This window comes from Ursus arctos, unplaced genomic scaffold (assembly GCF_023065955.2).
Source record: "Ursus arctos isolate Adak ecotype North America unplaced genomic scaffold, UrsArc2.0 scaffold_6, whole genome shotgun sequence".
Taxonomy (NCBI): Eukaryota; Metazoa; Chordata; class Mammalia; order Carnivora; family Ursidae; genus Ursus; species Ursus arctos.
The window spans coordinates 17,388,472-17,412,790 of record NW_026623078.1 but is presented as its reverse complement, the minus strand read 5'-3'; the positions used below and the strand labels follow the sequence as shown (position 1 = coordinate 17,412,790).

The window sequence follows — 24,319 nt, the reverse complement described above, 5'->3', positions numbered from 1 at the left end:
AGAAAGAAAGAAACTACATGAATATGTGTGTCGTTACTCCCAAAAAGGAAATTGAAAATTTTATCAAGGCAATGACCCCAAGAAATAACAGAAAAATGTGAGATCTCACTAGTAATTTCTACCTCAAATCATGACCCACCACCCACCTGACCAACCTCAATCATCCCCTTCATCTTGGAATAAAAAATCTAAGGAAAATAAAGTAGGGTTTCCATAGTAAATGTAAGCTTCTATGGGTCTGGTAGAATACAAAAATAGGTATTGGCACATGGTTCTTGTTTAGGGGGAAAGCAAGTCAACTGTTAGAAATTTCATGATTTCTTTTAGTTTAAAAAATGATAGTTTAGTGTAAGGTCATAACTCTCCTTATAGCTGAAGGACTCCTTAACCCATTTGCTAAATTATAGGATAAATAAGACTGGGTTTACTGAACAGCCTAAAAAGGTGGGTACATTCAATACCACTCCAGTTCTTAGAAGGAATCCACTATGAAATACAGAAAACTCAAGTTTAGTCAACCCACATGGGTATTTATACTTCTATAAATTCCCAAACTCAGATGTTGAAGAAAATGTAAACAAACAAGTATAAAAAGAGTAAAATTGGTAAAATATGAAAGTTCTACAAAGTTGGACCCTTTCTATCCTCTTAGGCTGGATCAAACATAACTTCTGTCCTGTGTCTTACAGTTTACTTTAGGGCAGTACTGAAAACTAGACGGCACCCTGTAAAATGGTCAGAGCAGTGAGTTTTGGCCAAATGGAGAAATCCACTGCACGGATAAGTGCATTGGAGATAGGGGCCTATGAAGAGTGTCTTGTCTTTTAAGACAGAGGAAGGAGCAGAGAAGAAATCCTGGCAGATGGGCAGCATATACTTATCACTGAAAGGAAAGGGAAAGCAGTGAAGTCAGGGCTTCGAAAGAAGCACACTGATGTGTCCTGAATAAGTTACATGTCTGTAGTCATTGATGTCCTCAGCCCTCTGGGTGGGTAGGCAGGCAGGGTTGGGGCTTCCTACCAAGACCAGCCTCAGCCATTTACCACAGTGTGGGACACTCATTATCATTTTCTGTGTGAAAAAGTTGGACAATAAGACTTAAGACTAATAAGGAATCCAAGAGCCACAAATCGGGATAAAAGACTCAGCATATCCTTAACAACCCTAAATGCCTCCTCAGAGAGTAACCCTGTTTAATTTCTTCAGTATGGTGAGGTAAGAGGTAAAGTAATTACAAAGCTAAAGGAATGGCTGCTCTAATTAGAAAATCACTTTTACTCAAAAAATGACCTATTAAATTCAAAACGAAGGATGGAAATAATAAAGCAGCAAACCCACTTCACAAATGATCATTATTTAATTTAAAAATAGACGCCATAAAGGCCACCGATTCTCACTGGTCAGTCTCTTAACATCACATATGATGCCCTATTTGAATGCCATAATTTTATTTGTATAAACTATGTTATAATATATGAAGACCAGTGAACTGTACTCCAGAAAGAAGACTCAAAAAAAAAAATTTCATTTAAGGTAATGAAGTACCAACTCTGCCTCTTCAGAATAAGGCATCTCCAAGTGGAAAAATTAAAATTAGCAAATTTAAAATGATCTTGATTATAAATGTAATATTATAATTAATTAAAACATTCCCACTGTAAATTATTCTAATAGTGATTACTTAATATTTCAAGCTATTTGGACAAACTGAAATACAATTTAAAATACTTACATTATCTATTGATTTAAGCCTGAGCCCAATTTTTCCATCTTGATCCTTACACAAAATGACTTCACGAATCCCTTGCTTTATTTCTGCTCTACGAATTCCAACATCATTACCAGTTACAGGAGCCACCATATAGTTCATACTGGAAGGTCTTGCTACCAACTGCTAATAAAAACACACACAATGTGTCAATACTTAGAAACATTCTACATGAAAAAAGAAAAACCTAAAATGAAAATTAACTTGAATATATTCAGTCATATTTTCCCAAAAAGTAATCTGCACATGTTTCCTTCAGATAAAGTTTGACTTATGCAAAAAGGACCCTAGTTTTTATTTACTAATTCTTAAGGAAATTATCACCTCCAGTAGATTCAATGACATACCTTCTGAATTCACTGGTATGTGCTTCATGTATACTTTGGCTTGTCTCCAAATGTATTATCCTTGAGTTTAAAGGCCATACCATACTGCTGAAACTCACACAGTATTTTCCAGAGGGTTCTTTTATATGTGGTCTGATCTTTATTAGACATCTACTGATCCTTTCAGCATTTCTATAGAGAGGGAACCTTTTTACCTCACAGTGCCACCGTGAGAATTAAAACTGCATGTTTACGTGAGTACTGGCACACACAAGACAGGATAATATAGTTCTCGTTCTCTGTAATGAACATTTATGGATTAACCAATTGTATGCACAAACCAGACTGACCAAGAACGGCAGATACCCTGTTTCCAGATTTTCAATTTTCTCAAGTTTTCTTTTTTTTTTTTAATAAATGGTTTATTGATACATTACAAAGAATGACAAAATTGTATTATCTATATTTCTAGACTTAATGGCCATCCCATAGAAAGCATCTTTGGAATAGAAAAAAAGATTTTAAGAATTTGTTTTCCCATAATCATAAAGCTGCCATACGCAGTCTGGGCACAGCTAGTGCAACATTTTCCTCAACCCACAGGCTCCATTCCCTTTACCAACTATTCGTAATATGCTTGGGTCACTCACAGGAGAACACTGTCAGCATCAATATTTAGCAGCATTTCAAAATACGTTTTTTTTGTCTTGAATAAAAAGCTATTCTTTTAGTGCAGTAACTTATGTCTTATTACTTTTATACACAAGATATGATCCTTTAACATTTATGTAGGTAAATATCTCCCACTTTTTTGAAAACTCCCAAAGACTTTGAGGATTTTATTTTTTCACAATAAAAGAAAAGGGCAGTGTCAACCCATAAGAGTCAGCCCAGCAGCGTAAGTAGACCCTCTGCAGAGCTCAGCTCCTGATGCAGGAAGTGATTTGACACCCTCCCCTCGCTCTCAGCTCTTAGAAACGGATCTGAGAGGGATCAAAGCAGTAACTATCTGTATTACTTCATAGCCTAGAGAGGGAGAAAACAGATGTAAAAAAATACAGTCTAATAAAAATATTAGAAGCCAAATCTGTTCATTCCAGATGTCTGCAAAGGAGAGATTCTATGGAGTATGTAATGCAGAAAAGGTATCACTCTTAACACAAAAAATAAATTGTGGACACTCACTCAAGGCCAGGGAAGCAACCAGAAAGAGCAACTGATGCTTCAATTGCATGGTCACCAGGAAGCGCACATACCAGAGAATTTGGGACAAGCCTTCCTGGTATTGTGGTTCAACAGCCTTCGGGGGACGGAGGGAACCAAAGGCCAACACCGTCACGTGTGAAAAGGCTACTATGGGAACAACATGACAGTCGGAAATCAGCTAGAGTCTGAGTTAGACACCGCTTAAGTCCAGCCTGCACTTGCTTTCTCGTGCAGGGCTTGAGACATGCAGAGGCATCTCTGACATGTGTAGGTGACCCTTCTCGTGAAAGACAGAGAGGAGCCGCTTCAGGAACACTTCCGCCTCTTCAGGTACACTTCCTACTCAATCATTTTCATTTCAGTTCACCACTTAAACTAGAGAAGACGCTGTAAGCTATCCCCACTAGCTTCTAACTTGGACATGGCACCAAAGTACTACACATACAACTGAATGAACGACATTTTCCTGGTTCTTCCACTGGGCGGGCTCAGTATGCTTCTTTGGACTGAACAGGTTTGACAATGTTCAAGAAAAGCATGTAAACATAGCGCCAGATTTTGTTAGTCTCTGTGACAGAAAATTGGTGAAGCACTCCTCGGCTCTTGTATAATTCAATGACTGGCTTTGCCACATCCTTGTACTGTCTTAGACTGGCAGCCTGGCTTCGGGTTTATCATCCTGCTGGACCAATGGTTCACCCATGATGTCATCAATCCCATGTACATGACGTGGATTAAAGTCCAGGTTATACACCCTTTCGCTAGGAGGGTGAATCCAACGTCGGCTGAGACGATCTTTGAATGTTTCAAATGGAATGTTCTAAGTGATCACTATCTCAAGTTTTCTTGACCAAAACTGGTTTTTTATTTTAAGTGAACCCTTTTCTCAACCGAAAAGATAGTGAGAGAAGAGCTAATCAAAGGCTTCTTTGTTGGGATCTGTCAAAAAAAACAAAAAACAAAACCTCTAACCTACCTAAGAACTGTGATGCTCAGAGCAGCATTAATAGGGAAAGAGGAACCTCAACTACATAATCACCACAGATGGCAAATTTTTTGTTCAGAATTCCTGGTAATTATGATAGCATATTCCAAAGCTAATAGTCTAACAGGAATACTGTACATACACAACTACACTAGAAATCAGAATGCAATGCCGGAAAATATTACTTGTGAGATTATAAAGGTTCAAAAGAGAAATGAGTACAGCTATAAGAGACACAGGAAAATCAGGTAATGGGATAGAAACAGAAAAACTTAGAGCAAATGAATTAGTTTAGCTGGAATACAGAACAAAAGGGTTGAGTGGGTATTACCATTGGAAAATATTTTTTCCAGCAATATTTTTAAAGTACTTGACTTACTAGGTGTTCTTACTTATTATGACCAATACCACATTACCACTGTCCCCTTCCCCCACTGTAAGCAAACAACACACTTAAAGGGGTTCTACTTAAAGGATACAATATATGCTTTGAATGAGCAACCAAATTTCTACAATAACTTTCTAGATTGTCTTCCTGATTCTCCACAGAGCGAGCACAGAAATCTTAAAAAAGGAAAAGAAATCATGATTAGACCACTCCTACAACTCTGATCCCAATCCCTTACACCATGGTGTACAATGCCACACAGTACCTGGTCTTCACTACCCCTCCAATGCCATCTGCTGCCATGTCCTGCCTTGCTTCCTCTGCTCAACACACAAGTCTTTCTCTCAAGTCCACTAAGTTCATTTCTGCCTGAAAGCCTTCAAGTTCCGTCTCTACTGTACGGAATATTCTCCCACCGGACATTCACATGCCTTACTCCCTCATTTCACTCAGTTCTCTACTCAAATGTTAACCCTTCAGAGAGAACATACATGCTCACTATGTCAAAATATAGCCCTAGCACTTTATTCACTTACTCTTCTTTCATTTGGTTCATGTCATAAGCACTGGTTTATTTGTCTACAATGTGAGCTTCAGAAGTGTGTGCTGTGGTTCACTATTGTATCCACTGCACCTGGCACAGTGCCTGGAATGTGTGGGTTCTTAAGCTACCGAGTCTCATCTCTACTCATTTAAGGTGCCAGTGGGAGACAACACACTTAAAGGGGTTCTACCTTAAAGGATACAATATATGCTTTGAATGAGCAACCAAATACATGATGCATTTTCTTCCAAGGCCCAAATAAAAGGTCTGGAAACGAAGGTGTGGCCATGGGAATGGTTCCTCTCACTCTTATATCTAAACACACACAAAACTTTTGCATCCTGTCCCCACATTTTGAGCTCTACAGTGTGAAGGTCTTATTTAAGAGGGAGGAATGCCTCAACTGGGGAACACAACGTTTCCCCTGAATTAGAAGATCATCATCTGACTGCTGTTTTGGACTTCATATGCCTCTGAAACATAGGCAAAAAGAAATTATTGAACTGGCTAGTGTGACTAATCCTAGTTACCAAGAAGAAATTGGGTTGCTGCTAGATAATGGGTTCGAGACTATGTTTGGAATCCAGGGGGTTCTTTGAGGTGCCTTTTAGGTCTTCCATGTCCAACAGTAAAATTAATTTAAAAAAAACCCAAAAAACAAAAAACAAAACCCAGACTTCTGCTGGCAGTCATAATGGAGCCAGGCTTACCCTCTTGCTATAAATAACTTAAAAATCTGGAAAAATAGGAGGCAACAGTTTTTGAACATTGGGCATTAGGCAATGTAGAGCAGTAATCCCTGAAAGGAAACATGTGAGGTGAGCCTTTTCATCTCTTGGCTTTCGACCCAGACCACTATCTGGACTGGAACGCAGAAGTACAAATCCCAAGCAGAGCACTGCACTCTTGTAAGCTGAGGAGACAAAAATCAGGAAGGCTGAAGAGCTAGTAAAACAGCAAGACTTTTCATGGCTGAGTCTCAAAGAGGAAGGAGCTACACAGAGAAAAAGCTCCAGAAATCTATATACAGGTCTCCTTGAACCGTCTGCTAAGTACTAATCTCAGTATCTGTGAGGTAAAGCTCCGGAGGCCCAGCAAAGTACATGCAGGAAGCTGTAAGCTAAGCCTTCCTGCAGATCACACAGGATTGGGAGACATCCAAGGTCCTACCAGCAAAAGTGGTGTGCTTACTGAATACCCAGGGCCTTCAGCAGAGAACCCAAGGGGACACACATCTTGAGTAATGGGGCTACATAACCCTACAATAAAGGCTGTTTCAGACCCACTCTAACAACATGTAAAATCAAGCCTCAGAAGGACCAAGCTGATGCACGTGTAACTTAACTGCTTGCCAGAACAAGTGCTGACACTCTTTAGAGGATACATAATCCGGCACCTAAAAATGTAAAATTCACAATGTCCTGTTCTGATTTTTAAAAAATAGGTGGCATGTGAACAAGCAGGAAAATGTAATCTATAATCAGGAGAAAAATCAGTTAATAGAAATTCGGAAATAACATCAAAAAATTAGCAAACTAGGATTTTAAAATAGCTATTATAAATTTGTTCAGTATGCTCAAGGCTTAAAACCACATGGAACATCTAGAAAAGAAAAATACAGTATGTAAAATGAAAAATTCACTAGATGGAAACAGTTATTAGAAGTCTCCAGCAACGAAATAAAAATGGAAGAAAAAGCAAGATGCTTGAGGAGGAGATTCTGACACTTCAAAATGTTTGGGTCATCCCAGCAGGTATTAAGAAAAGACTGGCTCAAGGGCAAACAGAGTAAAGAATGTGTAGTAGACAAAAGAAGTCATAATACTAACTACAGCATCCTGATCAGTTGCCAAAATAAGAATCCCAGTAGCCAATGACTACCTTCTTTGATTGTACCTGTAAAATTTCTGTAAATGTAACAATCTTTTTGTTCCTCCATACCTCCTTTACCTTAAATACGTGAATTTTTTTATAGCAGTGAACTTTATACTTTTGTCTTCGTGTCAAAAATATTCAGCTGGGAATGTGAATACTAAGGGGTAATTAATATTGCACAGTAACTGACACCACAGGCCGATGCCCAGAGATGGCTATGATAACTGGCACTGTTGCATCCTGGGGTAAGGGCAGGACTACTTCATTATATCAGAAGTAACTGGCCTGGTTTTGTACACCCCTGGATTAAAAATTACTTTTATATTTCTAAAAGGTTGTAAGCAAAGAAACAAAAAAACCAACAAGAATACGCAACAGAAACCATGTGTGGCCAGCAAAGCTTAAAATGCTTACCATAGGGTCCCCCTTAACAGAAAGTGGGCTGAACCTCAATTTTACCAAGAATTGCATCTTTTAAAGGGAAACTATGCAGTTATTGCTGTCATTTGAAGTTAAAAACTGTGTGGATATACAGAGTAGTCAAAGGAGTAGGCAGCGCTGGGTATTAAGCAACTGTTTGTCAGCTCCAAACCCACCTAGACCGTACATAGTGATGATGGAGCTTAAACTGTGCAAATTACATACTCCTTTGTCAGCAGACTTCTGGTTAGCATCCACCACAGGAGGCTGGAAGGCTGGAAGAGAAGTGCCTTGTTCCTTCCTCTTTGTTTCCAGCTCCTATCAGCTCTGCCTGGGCCTCGCCCTTAACCCTGGTGGCACCAGTTGATTCCATTCTCCAGCTTTTATTGCCACACTCCCAGAACCAGCCTGGCTTGCAACCGCTCACAGATACAAGTACTGACAGTAGTGTCCGCTCCTCCAAGGTGTGATGAGGCCCAGCTCCAAGGAGCTCTTTCCCCAAGATTCTAGGTTCTGAATTCTCCAAACTCTTCCCTGTGTCACTCCAGTCCTAGAAGGAGCAGTGACTTTCTGTAATTACATCTCTGTTCAATGCCTGCGTGTTTCAATTCTTCAACCTTTTTGCCTAATTTCTTAAATTACTTCTTTTGACATACCAAATGGGCCTTAATATAAGCAAGTTTTTAATAAATATTTAATAAATGCCAGGTACTGTATTAAGCACTGGGGTTATGGCAACAAAACAACTATCAACCCTGTCCTTCATGATTTAACTATAATAATAAGTGATAAGAGGCTATGAGATACATTATATTTAAAAGCCTGAATCTGGGGTCTTTTATAGGGAGCTAATTTAGACTTTGGAATGTTAAAAGATTATGACCAAAAAAAAAAAACGTATGACAGACCTGTATTTCAGAAAGATTAACCTAGCAGCGGCTTAGTACTGTTTGATATTAGAAGTTACTAGAGAAAACTTAAGAGATGACTGTGATACTCTAGATTAGAAGTACAGAAACCCTGAAGAGGGTTATAGTAGGACTGGAATGGATAAAGTGAATACAAGAAACATGGGAAGGACAGAATCACTAGGTCTTAGTAACTGACTAAATGCAGAAGACTAAGGAGAATGGACTAGTCAAAGGCATTTGGATCTTTAACTCCTAATAAATTAGGAAAGTGGTAAAAGGTTAAAAGAAAGTAGATCATTTAAGAAGCGATATCCAGAAGGCAGTCTAAAATGAGAGAAGAGAGGTCAACGCTAAAGTTATAAATTTATGAGTTGGCCATGAAGAGGAGGAGAGCATTTGTCTATGTCTAAAATATGATTTTATACAAATCAAAAGTAAGTACAGTATACGTACCCCCTGAACTGATGCTCCATGGACCAAGGCCATATTTGCACGGATTTCTTCTTCATTTAAACTCAGGCCCATGTACTGGGAGAGCTCCGGATACAATTTAGGATAGAGATCTAACATGAATGAATAAATAGATTTTAAAAACCCATTAGAATATTTAAAATGAAAACTGTTATTATGGGCTTCTACTTGTGTTAAAAAATTACATGTATGCTATAAAATCTAGAATGAATCTAAATTAGCAATTTGGAAAATCGTCCCCTTATCTCTATAATGATAATTAGAAATGGGAAATATAGAAAAAGCTGAAACAGTCAAGATAGAAATAATTATTCCAAATAAATTATCTTGCCTTTCTTTTTTCTTAAAATACACCTCTTTGATTAGGAATTTCATAAGCATACCAGTGATTCTCCACCTCAGAACAACTGACTAAAATGTTTATTGTCAAGCCAGCTACTTTACAACTCATTTAATAAACACTGCTATGAAATGATTCTTCTGAATGACAATAAAAAAAACCCAAAGCTTATAGAAGTCTATTTAGTATCTTATTTAAAAAAAGTTAACCACATTCCAGTGAAATCTTGGAAACAATGTATTTAAACACTAACAGTACTTAACCCAGTAGCAGAGTTAGGTACTATTTCCAAATGTTTTTTTACAGTTTGTGATTAAAATGAATTTTCTGAAAGAATGTTATCAATAGCTATATCTGGCTACAAAAACCTATTTTAATACTCTTTTTATCTTAAGTCGTATTATTTAGGGGCTCTGTCCTAAATCCCTATAAACTTAGAAGGAAAAGGAACCAAAGATAAGTATATGGAGACCTAATGAAGATTCCAGAATTTGGGAAGCTCCCCCAAAAGGAAGTGGTTGAAAATTTCAAACCCCACCCTCACCCCAAAAGATGGAGGGACAGTTCAGGAAGTTCAAGAGCAGTAGCATGGGGCATAGCTCACATATAAGTTTTCTTCATAAATCAATCAGTCATAAGTTAGGGTCTTATGAGGGTTGAGACTTTACTTAATTCACTTAATTCTGATTAAGTTATAAAACCTATCTTCATATTCACAGTTTACTTTCTTGATTAAAGGGTTATTTTTTTTGAAGGAAACATTTTTTTCTTACTATTACTAGAATTTTAACCACATTATTTCACGCTGCAGATTAAAAAAATCTTGGATTCCCTATTTCAGTAAAAGACGACTCGAACATATTAGTTCAGGAAGAATGAACTCAAGTATAAACCTACTTGCATCTTGAGAGATGGGAGCAGAAGCTTCAGACAAAATTGCTGGGTTGGCAGGGTTTGCAGAAAACGCAGTTTGAGCCTGAAAAAGAAAAAAGAAAATTCATATATATAACAATGTTATATATACACTTACTTAAAAATTCTTATATAATTTGTAAGTTAAATTTAGTACTTCTAAGAAGAAACTAAAACACTGAAGTCTTAATTCAATAAAGTTTAATTTTGGGGTGCGTGGATGGCTCAGTCAGTTGAGCATCTTACTCCTGATTTCAGCTTAGGTCTTGAGCTCAGGGTCTGAGATCAAGCCCTGCATCTGCTCTGCGCTCAGGGCAGAGTCTCTGCTTGAGGTTCTCCTTCCTCTCCCTCTGCTCCTTCCCCCTACTGCTTGCACTTGCTCTTTCTCTAAAATAAATTAAAAAAATAAAATCTTTTTTAAAAAATTTAAACAGTAGTTTAATTTTACACACTTCAACATGTTTTTCAAAGAAAATCTGCAAATCTAAAACACATTTCATATTCTAAATATTTTAACACTATGATATAAAATTTGACTAAGTACCATACAGCCAATATTTCATACTGCTGTTGAAAATTAATAAATTAGTATTTTGAAAATGCATTATAAAATGTATGGCTACACATTTTACATTTTCGTTTTGTTTTTTTTTTTACTAGCTAGTCTAATAATACTTTATTTGCATAAGGAAAAAGCTCAACCATATTCACGCAAGTCACATATCGGAAAAACACCCCAAAGTTTAAATCTTACTACGTTGCTAGTATTTGCCATTCCAGCATATCCTACTGAAATTATCTTCATCTTCATTTTAGCAACTGCAAGAAGGGGATACACTCTACTAAATACAAAAAAATTACAAAGTATGAAAAAATGCATACTTTATCACAGACATAAAAGGATAATGATTGAAATAATGTAATTTGTAACTTTTAAACAAACTTGTCAAAATCGTTTTGCAATGTATATATTTATCAAAATGCTACTCATGCTCAAGTATGCCAGGAACTCCTCTCAGGCTGCCTTCATAGCCCATGTTACATGAAGTATTCCAAGATGAAATCCTTTTTCCTATACAAATAGATCTGACTTTCTAAAACAGCCATGTATCATTTAGAGACAAGATTGGTTGTATGGCCAATCTCTCATATCACTTTTTACTTAATTGGAAATATGTGTATTACATAATGAAGTTTATACCTATACCTTAACCTAGCCCTGAAAATAATGACAAGAATAGTCCCAAAGATGCTTGGAGTGATGGATGCTTAATTTAAATAAGTATAGCCTATAAAAGCACTGGATCCTACTTCACTCATTTGGATTGTAAATGTTCTGGCATGTTTGTTATTACATCATACTTTAGTATTTATTGTTTTACAATTTGTCACATTCTAAACTGAAATAAAATGCAATGAAAATCTCTACAATTTTAAATAATAGTCCAAAAGCTCCAAGTATATTGAATTTTCAAAGTTCTTTCACCAGCTATCAGCTAAAAAGAGCTAGGAGCCAGTGGATTATTTCTTGGATAATCTCTAAGGAAAAAAACACAACACTGTTCACTCAAAGGAAATGAACTATCAAGCCATGAAAAGACAGGGAAGGAAACTTAAATGCATATTATTAAGTGAAAGAAACGAATCTGAAAAGCCTGAATACAGTATGATTCCAACTGTCTAACATTTTGGAAAAGGCAAACTACAGAGACAGTAAAAAGATCAGCAGTTGCCAGAAATGAGTGGGGAGGGAGGCAAGAATAGACAAGAATTTTTAGAGCAGTATTCTGTAATACAGATTTCTATGTGATACTAGATTCCATACAACAATGGTGCCTCTATGTCATTACACATTTGTCAAAACAATACCAAGTATACAACACCAAGAGTGAACCCTAAAGTAAACTATGGACTTTGAGTGGTAATAACATGTCAGTGTATGTTAATCAATTGTAACAAACGTACCACACAGATGAGAATAATAACAGTGTGGGAGGATGTGCTATGTGTATGTGCTGGGGGAGGGAGAATTAAGATGGAAAGTCTTTGTACCTTCCACTCAATTTTGCTGTGAACCTAAAACTGCTTTAAAAAATATAATGTATTGGGGCACCTGGATGATGCAGTCGGTTAAGTGCCTGACTCAGTTTCACCTCAGGTCATGAATGACCTCAGGGTCATGAGAGCCCAAGTCAGGCTCTGCACTCAGTGTATAGTCTGCTTAAGATTCTCTCTCCCTCTCCCCTGCTCATTCTCCTCTCTAAAATAAAAAAATAATAAAATGTATTAATTTTTAAAAATTGTTCCTTTTTACATTATTTTCTGTTCTTTTACTCATTGCTTTTTTCTTACCCAAGGAATACTGAAGTGAGAATATATATAGAAAGCTAATAATTATATATTTATGTAATCTATAATAAAAATAAAACAGAAGATGGTACATCAAGGGCTTAACGACTATATGCCATTAAATGTAGCATTATTTCAGACTCATGTGAAATCTCAAACTATAAAAAAAAAAAAAAAAAAAAAAAAAAAAAAAGGAATGAGGCTCCCCAAGGATTACTCAGTTACTGCCAGAGCATGTGGAGCCATGCTCACTGTCTTAGGAGACTATAAGCACTGGGTCTCTGTTACATCACTGCTTCTTAAAAGCTTACTTTATATAGGCATAACCACCACAGACTACTGTTAAGGATTCACAATGGATAGAGATTCAGGGATTTTATGCTGCTGAAAGCAACAGCCTAATGGCTTTTGTAAAATAGTTTACAAAATATGAACTGCCAGTTCACTGCTGCAAATTTAGCTTTGCTGTGGTGTAACAAGGGCAGAAGATTAGAAATAAATGCTACCTGTGCAAGGACATCTCAAGAACAAAAATAAACTTAAATACCTCTATCAGAGAAAAGGAAACAACAGCAACAAGAAAAACCAGCCCAAGACTGTAGTGGCTAAGGCAGGAATATTTTCAAATAAAGAAAGAATGAAAACTCATGTTCCCCCCTTCTTACTCATGGTTACATCTCCAAGCAGCTAACTTCCTGCTCAGAACATAAAAGGTCTTCTAATGGAAATATCTATATAATTTGCTTTTCCTTAAAGAGGTCAGTGTGATGTGTTTGTAGACCTATTCTCCAAACATTTGTCAATATCAACTTTCCTTTTCCTGTTTCAAAAACCAAAAACCTCTGCTCAAAGTCAACTATGGTTAGAGTTCAAATTCTTTTTTTTTTTTTTTAAGATTTTATTTATTTACTTGAGAGCGAGAGAGAGGTGTGTGTGCGCGCGCGCGCGCGCGCACACACACACACACACACACACACACACACACACACACACAAGTGGGGGGAGGGGCAAAGGGAGAGTGAGAAGCAGACTCCCGGCTCAACTAGGGAGTCCCATGTGGGGCTCGATCCTAGGACCCTGAGATCAACACCTGAGCCGAAGGCAGATGCTTAACAGTTCAATTCTATAAAAACTAACAAAAAAGAATGAAAACAGATTAGTCATTCTTCCACATCCGTATGCAAATCATTTACTGCTCTGATGTTGTATTAATGGCTTGTTATTCTTGAAGGTTACATATTTCAGATAAAAGCTTTTTAAAAACTAAGTATGCTTGTTCAGATGAACTGTGCAGAAATAAAAACCCAATGAGAAAAATACTGACAAAATACTGCAGAAAGAATACAGCATTTAAGGTTACCGAACAAACCTCTTAAAATTGAAGCATCAAAGACTTTAGCAGCTGAACAGAAATCAGAGATTTTATAAGCCACATTTTAATATCCTCAGTAGATATATGATGGAATATATGTGTTCATGATCTCCCCCCATATTTACCCAATTATTGCTACAGATAACAATTTCAGCCATACAGCTGCCACTATTATTGCTGGGGGTTTTCACCCTAGAAAAGCCAACATTTTGCCTAAAAGACACTCTTATCCTTGACGTTGCTTAAGACTTATCACAAGTTTGTAATAAATTTTTATGCCCATTAAATACTTATTAAGAAGTAAATCTTACTTAGCGTAAACTGGGGCCAAGGCCCAAGTAAAAGGATTCTCAGGGTAAGAAGCTTTGAAGTACTACAAATTATCCCCAGCTAAACAGAATAAAAACTTAGAAAACAGCAAGACTTGACCCTTATTTCCAAGCTTTCTTAAACAGAAGCATCTATTTTCAAAGTTAATACCTGAAGGACTACAAAGAACTTTGGACTTCATGAAATTAGAAATACTATAATATCTAACATTTAGACATTTAGAAGATAAACACATGAAATGTCTGCCACTTCCATCTAAAAGGAAATAAATCACTTTGCTTTCATTGTGCTTTTACACTACTTCAAACAGAATTCACCATTTCTGTAATTTTTAACTTCAAAGTAAAGGCAAAGAATTATTTTTAAAGATAGGTCCTATCCAAAGTACATACTAACTTTAAACAAAACTATGACCATCTAAAGAGTTGAAGTGTATTTTATCAACTTAAGTATATGATATTTAATTTAAATTTTAATCTTAAAAACAAGCTATGTTGAAAGAGTTTAAGTACAGTTTTAAAGAAATAATATCCCATGTCCATTAATTCACAGTGAAATGAAAAAGAATTGGTAGCTTTTCTGTAACTTTTTAGTCTATAATCAACAAACTGAAAAATGTGTAAGTGTAAAAATGAATACATCTGCTATTTAAGTTCTTTGTTTCACTTCACCTGTAAATAGAATAGATGACACTGTATATATTAGACAAAATTACACAAACAACTTGAACATACCTGAATAACTTTGTCTACCTTCAGGTCTTCAAGAGATGGGTACAGAGACATTTTTGCAGGATTTTTCTAAAGAAAAAATTAAAAAAAATTCTGTAATTCAAATTTCATTGAAATTTAATTTTTTTTAAAGATTTTATTTATTTGTCAGAGAGCGTGCATGCACACAGATACAGACAGAGCAGCAGGCAGAGGGAGAAGCAGGCTCCCTGCTGAGCAAGGAGCCCAATGCAGAACTCAATACCAGGACCCTGAGATCATGACCTGAGCCAAAGGCAGATGCATAACCAACTGAGCCACCCAGGCATCCCTGAAATTTAAGTAGTATATATAAACCAGCGATACATATAAACTTCTATAAATTTTCAACACAATAAGGAATGTTTAATATTGCAAAACACATGGAAAAATATGAACATCTAGCCTACACTAAAAACTTATTACTGTTTACCAAACTACTTCTCCCTCCCTTACTACTACTATCAAACTATATCCACTGCAGATCAAATTTCCCTTCAAAGTCCCTTCATTTCAAAAGTTTAAAAAATCAAATAGAGTGGTTATGTGACTTACCTAGCTTACACAAGTGCTTAGAAAATGAGCAAGAATTATATCTGAACAAAAAACTACAAGAGCTCCTATACAGTATCTATGAAATCTCTATCACTAGGGAAAAAAAAATACATATATATATTTATATAGGCACACATATATTCTTATAGATGTACTTAGAAAAAATACATACTAATTGTTAACAATTTTATCTTTAGAAGACGTAAATGATACAGATACTAAAGGACTGAGGAATAAGATGGAAATTATTATGTTTTAAACATTTCTATACTGTTCAATGTTTTTAATGACCATTGCTTTTTGTAATAATTTATTTTTAAAGATTTTATTTATTCATTTGATGGACAGCGAGAGAGGAAACACAAGCAGGGGGAGTGGGAGAGGGAGAAGCAGGCTTCCCTGCAGGAGCCCGATGTGGGGCTCGATCCCAGGACCCTGGGATCATGACCTAAGCCAAAGGCAGACGCTTAGCCGACTGAGCCACCCAGGCACCTCTGCTTTTTGTAATAATTTAAAACAAAATTCTCTGAAAGTATCACAAAGATATGTACTTGAAAAATTTTGTTATTTTTGAGATGAGTATCTGGTACTTTCTTTAAACCCAACAAAACAGAATATATCCCGAACTGGCATAGGGTAGGTATGTCAAAGGTTCTTGAGCTGGCTATCAATTTACTACCTCCCACCTCCAAATCCACACATTACTGTGAGCTGTGAAAATGGAGCTGGGCCCTTTAAATATCGCTCTGTGGCCAGCTAGCATGAGGTTGAGCTTTGTCAGCGCAGGGAGCTGGAGATACACTGGAGAAAATGGTTTTCATTCCAGCTTCCAGTATACCACTCCAGCCAGGCTGCTGCAGTACCTGTTTCTCTAGCATCTTGCTCCTCGCAGGGAGCAGCTTCTAAAGCACCCAGTTCCCGCAGTGCACAAAACCAACACTGACCCCAGCACTCTGTCCAGCAGCTTCCCAAGCATGCTGCCACCTGCAAGGCATCGCCCCATGAGTAGCTTTCCCTGTAACACTCCCCTCATGTGCCGCAAGTTCCAAGGTGCAGCACCTTCCTATAGCTGGCCTCTACCAGCACTCCACAGGGAGAATCTCCAGTAAGTTTCGTTTTGAGAAACCAACTTCACTATCCACTGAGTAAAAGCTGCACTCTCCAACAAGGCCTGGGCTGTTAGGCATAGGAAGAGGGCAGCCTCTTCTTGGGGCACTCTAACTCAGCCCTGGGGTTAGGAGATACGTATTAAATTTGATCTTCCTGTATTCATTAAAATTCTCTTTACTTTTTACTACTTTACTTTTTACAGTTCCTGTTCCTTTAATGTTATAATTAATAATTATGTACATTAAATTTTCACTGTTCAAATTACTATATGGTTTCTGTCTCTTGGCTAGATGCTGAGTAACAGTACTTCTTAAAAAATGTATGTACTCTGGGGCACCTGGGTGGCACAGTCAGTTAAGCATCCAATTCTTGGTTTTGGCTCAGGTCACGATCTCGGGGTCTTGAGATCAAGCCCTGCATCGGGCTCTGTGCTCAGTGCAGTCTGCAGTCCCCTCCCTGCTCGTGCTCTTCCCCTCCCTTTCACTCTCTCAAAAATAAACAAAATGTTTTAAAAAAAATGGCCTGATACAGTTTTTAAGGGGGAAATAAGGCTTGTATTTGTGAATAAAATGCAAATTCATGAGAAAGCACAATAAGAAATGGTTTAATTCTATTAATCCAGGGAAACAAAATGGAGCACCTTTTCTGTGTCTCAAAAAATCATTAAGCTTCCCACTTAAACACGTTTTATTTACATTTCCAACCATTTTATCAATATCCATAAAATCATTTTAAATTCACTAGTACAAATGTTGACTTTTAATCTAGTACTATTATTATTTTTGGTTTCCACTTTTAGTTCTGTCACTGGCCACCTACAAGATCCCCTTTTCCTCATAAAAAAGGAACTGGATGAGTGGTAAATTTCAAAACTCAGTGAGCAGTTTTCTCAAATATTTTCCTCATAGAAGCTTTTCCTTAAACAAATATTAACCTAAGTTGTCTGAACAACTCTTAGGTCACTCATTCCCCAGAAGTTACTTCATACTCACAAATACTCAAACTCAATCCCAGAAATAAAATGGGCTTCTCATGCTTTAAATAACAAATATCACCCCACCTTATGCTTTTTTAAAAATTTAGTTTCAAGTTTGCTCTAAGTGTGTAACCTTAATCAACTCATCACTCTCCTAAAATACAAAGAATTCCTCAATGATTTTACTTCACAAACTATTTTCGTGGCCTCATTTCACGTAATTTCTTTCTAAGCATTACAACATTCTAGCCGCAAACTACTTGCTATTTCCCACCCTGGTTGAGTTCTTCTGTGTCCCATATCTTTGCAAAAGCTGCTTCCTCTTCCCAGAATGTCCTTCAAGGACTTCTCTATCAAAATCCCAGTCAAGAGCCACTTCTGTGAGGATAGCTTTGATGACGTCAGTCTAACACCGTTTCCCTCACTTCAGAAGTTTCACTCTGCCTTATGTTATACAGTTAGTTTATGTTTCGCTCTGCTCTTGAGAGCAAGGCCTTTAATTTCTTATTTATCTAGCATGATTCCTTATCCTAAAAGAAATCAAATGTTTATTAAAGTTTGACCAATATTGTCAAAAGCAGTAACAAAATATTTTCAAACATTCATTGAAAAGTTCAAATTTTCTTATCTTTCAAGTCTACAACTTTGAACACAAACTGTTCATAGTTTTCAGGGAGAATAATAAATTCTTGTATTATTTTTCTGAAGGATTCCATTAACTTGTATGAGTTAACCTTTGATCTAATGTCAAAAATAATTAGCCCTTTTTGAAGAACTACCAAGCTACCTTTGAAAAATCCTTTCACGTATGGATGGAATTTCAAAATGACCAAGAATGAGATTTAAGGGGATTGTGAATATAATTCTATTACATCGGTATGTGAATTCTCGTTTTATTTTCACTTAAAATTCTTCTCACATGCTATTATTGTACTGACTACAGAATTTTATTTCTAGGCCTTTCCTTCAGCTGACTAAGAATCAATCACAAGATTCCACTGACCCTGAGGATTAGTAGGCAAAACATCTTGCCATCTATTCTACCACAGTATGAGCACAACATTCCTAACAGCTTTGTTTCACTGGTCTAGTTCCTGGAAAAAACTGGTCTCTCCACTTACCCCTAGACCAGGTTTGGCCCACTGTAAACTCTTTGCAACCTCATTGACTCTCAACTATCTCCATGAGTAACGAAAGGCCCCTGTACCCACTGCATCCCTAGATTTAGAAAATAACCCCCAAGTTAGTTTCTACTAAGAGGTTTCTCAGAACTTGGAATAGTTACAGGGTTCCTTTAGAACATCTAAAAATAAAAAATACCTGACTATTCTGCCTCAGTATCAACTTTCCCATTTGACTCTCTATCTCCAAGGCAATGTCATGGTAGCTTCCTTGAAGTCTTTATGTGTGTACAGACTAAAGGTTTCCGTAACTCAGGTACCATATGTAATATTTTGGGACATCTAGTTAATTTGCTTTCTAACTGCAATACCCAGGTTAATGAGGTAGGAAACATACTAGTAAGGTTTTCCAGATAATATGACCTAGAATGGCAATACAGATCATTTTCTGAGTTGCTGACCTCACTCCCTCAATCAAACCAACTACTACAACCGGTCTCCGCTTTTAAAATGATGAGTGATTAAGTTAAAATGGCATTTGTTTATTTAATCCCAGCTGTTAAAAAAACCCATAGGATAATGAAAATATGAGACTGCAGATTCAGTGATCTTAAACTGCAGTTACAACACATCTGGTACTCTAGGAAGCTGCTGCCCAGAAGATACTCCTTGATTGCCTGGCTGTAGTGGCCAGCAAGGCTTAAATTCATCAATCCCTTAAGACTGTAACAAACAGAAACAGTTGTTAACAGGCAACCTTCAACAGGGCACAAGGCAGAGACAACAGACTGAAATAAATACCACCCCCCTCCAAATCTTTCTATGAAAGAAGTCAATTAGCTTATCTTCATTGCTGTGCCTGAGGGACAGGCTTCTAATTAAACACACATCTAAGAGCTGACTATAATTCTCTCCAGAGACTGGGAAGGCTAGTGAGTGCCATCTTTGCACTCTCCCTCTGCCCCATACCAGGTCACTGGTGTCTCCAAGAAAGAAGCTAGTATACAGGCCTGGCACACAGGCTGCTGCCCACAGGGCACATCCCCAGATAAACAGGCTTTGGTAGCCAGGAAGCCTGTATTCCCAAATTCAACAGGACTATAATAACAACAACGAACGAAAAAAGTGAACTGGCTATCACCCTAGGGCACAACACAGAATGAGCAGACAGAAATCTTCCCCTGAAAGAAGTATTTTGCATACTTTAAAAGCTGCTGCCTGAAGGTCGAGCTTCCAATCAGCCTGAACCTAGGTGCTGACTGAGATACTCCCTTTTGGAACACTGACAGATCTTGGCACACCCTCAACTACTAGGAGCAACTAAGAATAAAGTAGGCTGCTTGGACAATTAAAAAGTTATGAGAGATAACTGAGAACTGAGTTAAATGATGAGGTCCATCTCTTAAGTGAGGTGTGTCACTCAAGACCAAGAGAGATGGTTTTTTAATCTAAACACTGAAATCAATAGAAAATCAAGGAAAACAGAGAAACAAAGGAATATTCCAAGTAAGAGAACAAGACAAAACCTGAGTAAAAAACCTTAATGAAATGGAGATAAACGATTCACCTGACAACAGAGTTCAAAATAACCTTCATACAGATGCTCACCTAGCTCAGGAGAACAACGGGTGAAAAAAGTGAAAATTCCAAAAGAAAATAAATGAAAGTACCAAGTAGAAGTCACAGAGCTGAAAAAATACAATAATGTAACTGAAAATACAACAGAGCGGTTCAACAACAGGTTAAATAAAGTAGAACATATAGAATCAGTGAATTCAAGGACTGAGTAATAGAACTATCCAATTCGAGCAACAAAATACGGGGGGGAGGGGGGCGGGAGGAAGACAGAGTAAGAGACTAACAGGACATCAAATAAACCAACACTCCCATTATAAAGGTCCCAGAAGACGACGGAAAGAGGCAGAAGAAAACTTATTTGACAAAACAATGGCTAAAAACTTCCCCAAGCTGGGAAAGGAAACAGATATACAGATCCAGGAACTTCAAAAAGTTCCAAATAACATGAATCCAAAGTGACCCACATCAAAATACATTATAAATAAATGTCAAAAATTTATTTTTTTAAAAGATTTTATTTATTTATCAGAGAGAGAGAGACAGCCAGAGAGAGCAGGAACACAAGCAGGGGGAGTGGGAGAGGAAAACGTAGGCTCCCAGTGGAGCAGGGAGCCCGATGTGGGGCTTGATCCCAGGACCCTGGGATCACGCCCTGACCTGAAGGCAGACGCTTAACGACTAAGCTACCCATGTGCCCCAAATGTCAAAAATTAAAAAAAAAAAAAAAAAAAAAAACAGAGAGAGAGAGAGGGAATCTTAAAAGCAGGAGGAGAAAAACAGGTTATGTACAAGGGAACCTCTGTAAGACTATAAGCACATTTTTCAGCAGAAACTTTGCAGGCCAAAAGGAGTGCCATAATATAAAGAAAAAAACTGCCACCAAGCATACTCTACTCAGTAAAACTGTCCTTCAGAACTGAAGGAGCAATAGCAAGTTTTCCAGACAAGCAAAAGCTAATGGAGTTCATCACCACTAGATGTGTCTTACAAAACCAAAGGGAGGGGAGCATGGGTAGCTCAGTCATTAAGCATCTGCCTTCAGCTCAGGGCGTGATCCCAGAGCCCTGGTATATATAGCCCCACATCGGGCTCCCTGCTCTGCTGGGAAGCCTGCTTCTTCCTCTCTCACTCCCCCTGCTTGTGTTCCCTCTCTCGCTGGCTGTCTCTCTGTCAAATAAATAAATAAAATCTTAAAAAAAAAAAAAGAAAGAAAGAAAAGAAAAGAAAAGGAAAAGAAACCAAAGGGAGCTAATTACAGAAAAATATAAGAAAATATGAATCTCACTGTTAAAAATAAATACATTGCAAAATTCAGAATACTCTAGTGCCATAAAGATGCAATCATTTGCAAAACTAGTATGAATGCTAAAAAACAAAAATAAAAATAACTGTAAGTACAGTAATTTGCTGAAGAATACACAGAAAATAAAGTAAATTATGAAATCAAAAACATAAAAGATGGGGGGGAATGTAGAGATGAGGAGGCTCACTCTTGCCACTTTCACTCAACACAGTATTGGAAGTCCTAGCCAGAGTAATTAAGTAAGAAAAAAAAGGCATCAAAATTGGAAAGAAAGAAGTTAAACTGTCTCTATGTGTGGGTGATACATTATGTATAGAACACCTAAAGACTTCATCAAAAAACTGTCTGAACTAATAAACAAGTCCAGTAGAGTTGCAGGATAAAAAAAATCAATATACAAAAATCACCTGCTTCTATACGCTAATAAGCTAAAAGAGAAATTAAGAAAACAATTCCATTTACAAATGCATCAAAAAAATAAGGTATTTAGAAATAAATTTAATCAAAGAGGCAAAAGACCTGTAAACTGAAACCATAAGGATGAAAAAAACTGAAGACAATACAAATAAAGACAAAATATTCTGTGCTCACAGAGGAATTAATATTGTTAAAATGTCCATATTTCTCAAAGCAATCTACAAATTTAATACAATCTCTATAAAACTTCCAATAGCATTTTCGAAGGACTAGAATATAAAATCCTAAAATATGTATGGAACCACAAAAGACTCCAAACAGCCAAAGCAATCTTGAAAGAAAAACAAGCTAGAGGCGGCACACTTCCAGATTTTAAATTATCTTTCAAAGCTGTAGTAATCAAAAGGGTATGCTATTGGTATAAAAAAAAGGCACACAGTTCAATGGAACAGAAAAGAGAGCCCAGAAATAAACCCACACATGTGTGGTCAATTAACTTACGACAAGGAAGCCAGGAATATACAATGAAGAAAACAGAGTCTCTTTAATGAATGGTGGGGAAAACTGGACACACACATACAAAACAATGAAACTGGACCAATATCTTATATCATACACAAAAATCAACTCAAAATGGATTAAGGACTTGAACTTAAGGCCTTTAAAAACCCCTAGAAAAAAGATATAGATAAGCTCTTTGACATTGGTCTTGGTGATGATTTTTTTTTGGATGTAACACCAAAAGCAAATGCAACAAAAGAAAAATAAACAAGTGGGAACTATGTCAAACTAAAAAACCTCTGCAGAGCAAAGGTAACAGTCAAGAAACTAAAAAGCAACTTACAAAACAGGAGAAAATATTTCCAAGTCATATACTTGATAAGGAGTTAATATCCAAAATAAAGAGCTCCTACAACTCAAGAGAAAAATAAAATAAATAAATAAATAAATAAATAAATAAATCTGATTCAAAAATAGAGGATTCAAATAGACATTTTCCCAAAGACATACAGATGGCAAACAAGTATATGAAAAGGTGCTCAACTAAACATCATTAATCATTAGGGAAATGCAAATTAGAACAAGAATGAGATTATCACCTCCACCAGTTAGAATGGCTATTATCAAAAGGACAAGAAGTAAATGTCGGTGAAGATATGGAGAAAAAGGAACCCTTGTACACTGGTGGGAATGTAAATTGGTGCAGCCACTGTGGAAAACAGCATAGAGGTTCCTCCAAAAATTAAAAAAAGAACCACCATATGATCCAGCAATTCCACCTTCAGGTATTATCTGAAGGAAAAAACACGAACTTAAAGATATCTGCACCTCCATGTTCCGGGCAGCACCATTTAAAATAGCCAAGACATGGAAGCAAGCTGTGTTCACAAATGGATGAACAGATTTAAAAAAAAATGTGGTATATATACACAATGGAATATTTTTCAGCCATAACAGAAGAGGAAATCTTGCCAAGAAAATGTGAGACTACACAAACACACACAATGGAGTATTTTCAAGCCATTAAAAAAAACAAAACAAAAAAGGATACCTTGCTATTTGTGACAACATGGACAGACCCTAGGGTATTATGCTATGTGAAATAAGTCAAAGAGAATAACCATATGACCTCATTTATATGTGGAATCTAAACAACAACAAAAAAAACCTCATGGATACAGAGAACAGATGGGTGGTTCCCAGAGGTCGGAGGGAGGTGGGAAGGGAAAGGGATGGGCAAAATGGGCGAAGGGGGTCAAAAGGCACAAACTTCCACTTATAAAATAAGTCCTGAAGATGTAATGTACAGGCTGATGACTAGAGTTAATAATGCTGTCCTGTATATTTGAAAGTTGCTAAGAGAGTAAATCTTAGAAATTCTTACCACAAGGGAAAAAAACATGTGTGGTGATGGGTATTAACCAGACTTACTGAGATCATTTCACATTATGCACAGAGAATCATTACGTTGTACATCTAAAACTAATCCACTATAGCTCTATTACATTTGAATTTTTAAACATTTAAAAAATTAAAAAATATGAGGGGGGGGCGGAAAGCCAAGTCTTAGTCTCAGCTCTACCACCAACGTAAAGTTTCTTTCCAGGGTTTCAACTTAATGTATGATACAGTAAACCAACAAAGTATCTTTTCTGTAAGACAAAAAATTTAGAACACATTTTTCTTTAAATATTTGCCACTACATGCTATGTTCCTGGAACTCTTCAACAGCAAAGGGCTTGAACGTTCTAGTACCATAAATTATTTTCAGAGGAAGGCAGCATATCAAACTATTCCCTTATTTCAACATAT

At 36.9% G+C, this 24,319-nt stretch overlaps 1 protein-coding gene across 4 annotated transcripts in view; it reads right to left on the bottom strand.

Moving 5' to 3' along the window:
* SDCBP (syndecan binding protein) overlaps positions 1-24,319 on the bottom strand; it is a 37,595-nt gene that overhangs the window by 3,638 nt on the left and 9,638 nt on the right. For 2 of the 4 annotated variants that reach the window (XM_026516440.4, XM_048212391.2), the window contains 4 exons: positions 14,932-14,997; positions 10,132-10,210; positions 8,877-8,986; positions 1,733-1,894 (listed from right to left, as the gene is read on the bottom strand). In XM_026516440.4, coding sequence (XP_026372225.1) covers positions 1,733-1,894; positions 8,877-8,986; positions 10,132-10,210; positions 14,932-14,982 — 402 coding nt within the window. In that variant the 5' untranslated portion in view covers positions 14,983-14,997. The remainder of the gene's footprint in view (positions 1-1,732; positions 1,895-8,876; positions 8,987-10,131; positions 10,211-14,931; positions 14,998-24,319) is intronic. The other 2 variants (XM_026516442.4, XM_048212392.2) reach the window with 1 other exon arrangement.